This window comes from Bison bison, unplaced genomic scaffold, assembly GCF_000754665.1.
Source record: "Bison bison bison isolate TAMUID 2011002044 unplaced genomic scaffold, Bison_UMD1.0 scf7180017864526, whole genome shotgun sequence".
Classification (NCBI taxonomy): Eukaryota; Metazoa; Chordata; class Mammalia; order Artiodactyla; family Bovidae; genus Bison; species Bison bison.
In genome coordinates, this window is record NW_011495077.1 from 82,174 (window position 1) to 83,381 (window position 1,208).

The 1,208-nt window shown below is 42.0% G+C and overlaps 1 gene segment (V, D, J or C); it reads left to right on the forward strand.

Moving 5' to 3' along the window:
- LOC104982075 overlaps positions 1-419 on the forward strand; it is a 3,724-nt gene extending 3,305 nt beyond the window's left edge. The window contains 1 exon segment of the V gene segment in view: positions 73-419. Within this exon segment, the coding sequence occupies positions 73-419 (347 nt within the window).
- Positions 420-1,208: the final 789 nt, after the last annotated feature.

Below are 1,208 nucleotides of genomic sequence, written 5' to 3' on the forward strand. Positions count from 1 at the left end.
TTGGATCCTAAATAACTCCTACACTATTTTATTCACTGCTTCATCTTTGTTTTCTGATTGTTTTCCCCACAGCATCTGGTGTGGCCCAGAAAGTTACTCAAGACCAGCCAGATATATCCACCCAAGTGGGGCAGTCAGTCATCCTGAATTGTTGGTATGAAACAAGTTGGGGTGTTTACTACCTTTTTTGGTACAAGCAACTTCCCAGTGGACAGATGACTTACCTTATTCAACAGTATTCAGAATACGGCAATGCAAGGAACGGCCGCTATTCTGTAAACTTCCAGAAAGCAGATAAATCCATCAGCCTCATCATTTCATCCTTACAGCTGGAAGATTCTGCAAAGTACTTCTGTGCTCTCTGTGAACTCACAGTGCTTGAAGTAATAGGAAAAGCTGTACAAAAACCCAGAGCTTGATAAGAGAGAGCCCCCCTGCTGCAGGACCCCAGCTGAAATGCACACCCGCAGACCCCAGACAAGAAATGATAGTCCTGTGGTTGTTTAAGTTGTGGTCTGGATCAGAAGATTTAATTCTAGATAAAGGCTCCTTCTATGTCATTGGAAACAGGTGTCCAGAGTAGCTTTCTACTAATACATTCTCCTCTTGAATTTTTGACTTTAAGTCAGTCATACAGAACATGTGTAAAGTTGTCTAGATTTGAAAACTTGTCCCATAATGCTTTAAACTGGCAGTTTTACTTCATCACAAACCTGGGTCTAGCTGTGTGGAGTCACCATCAAAACCATGTCCTTAGTCATTTCCTCTTAGACTTTGTGTCAGGGCACAATCAGAAAAGCAGAACCATGGGTGATGTAGAATAAGAGATTAGTTATAAGGACTAGATCTCAGGCAATGGCTAGAGCTGGTGGACAAGTCTGTACAAAGCTGTTGTTTTTATATCTGATGTTGAGCCTGAATTCACTTTAAGTGAGCTTACAGTAACATTTGAAAAGGAAAGTTTGGTGAGGACAAAAGCTGGACAAACTGTGACACATAAAGTCAGACTTAAACCATGAGGACACTTGGAACCCACAAAGACTTGTCTGTCTCACCTCCTTCAGTCTCACAATACTGGGTGACCTCGAAGAGAAGTGGCTGTCATTTGCCATCATGCTACATGCATACTTGGCCCAAAACAAAGAAGATCAGGAGGACTTCTAATGGGAAGTGGAGGAGTTGTGAGTCAACAGTAAGATAAGCTAGTT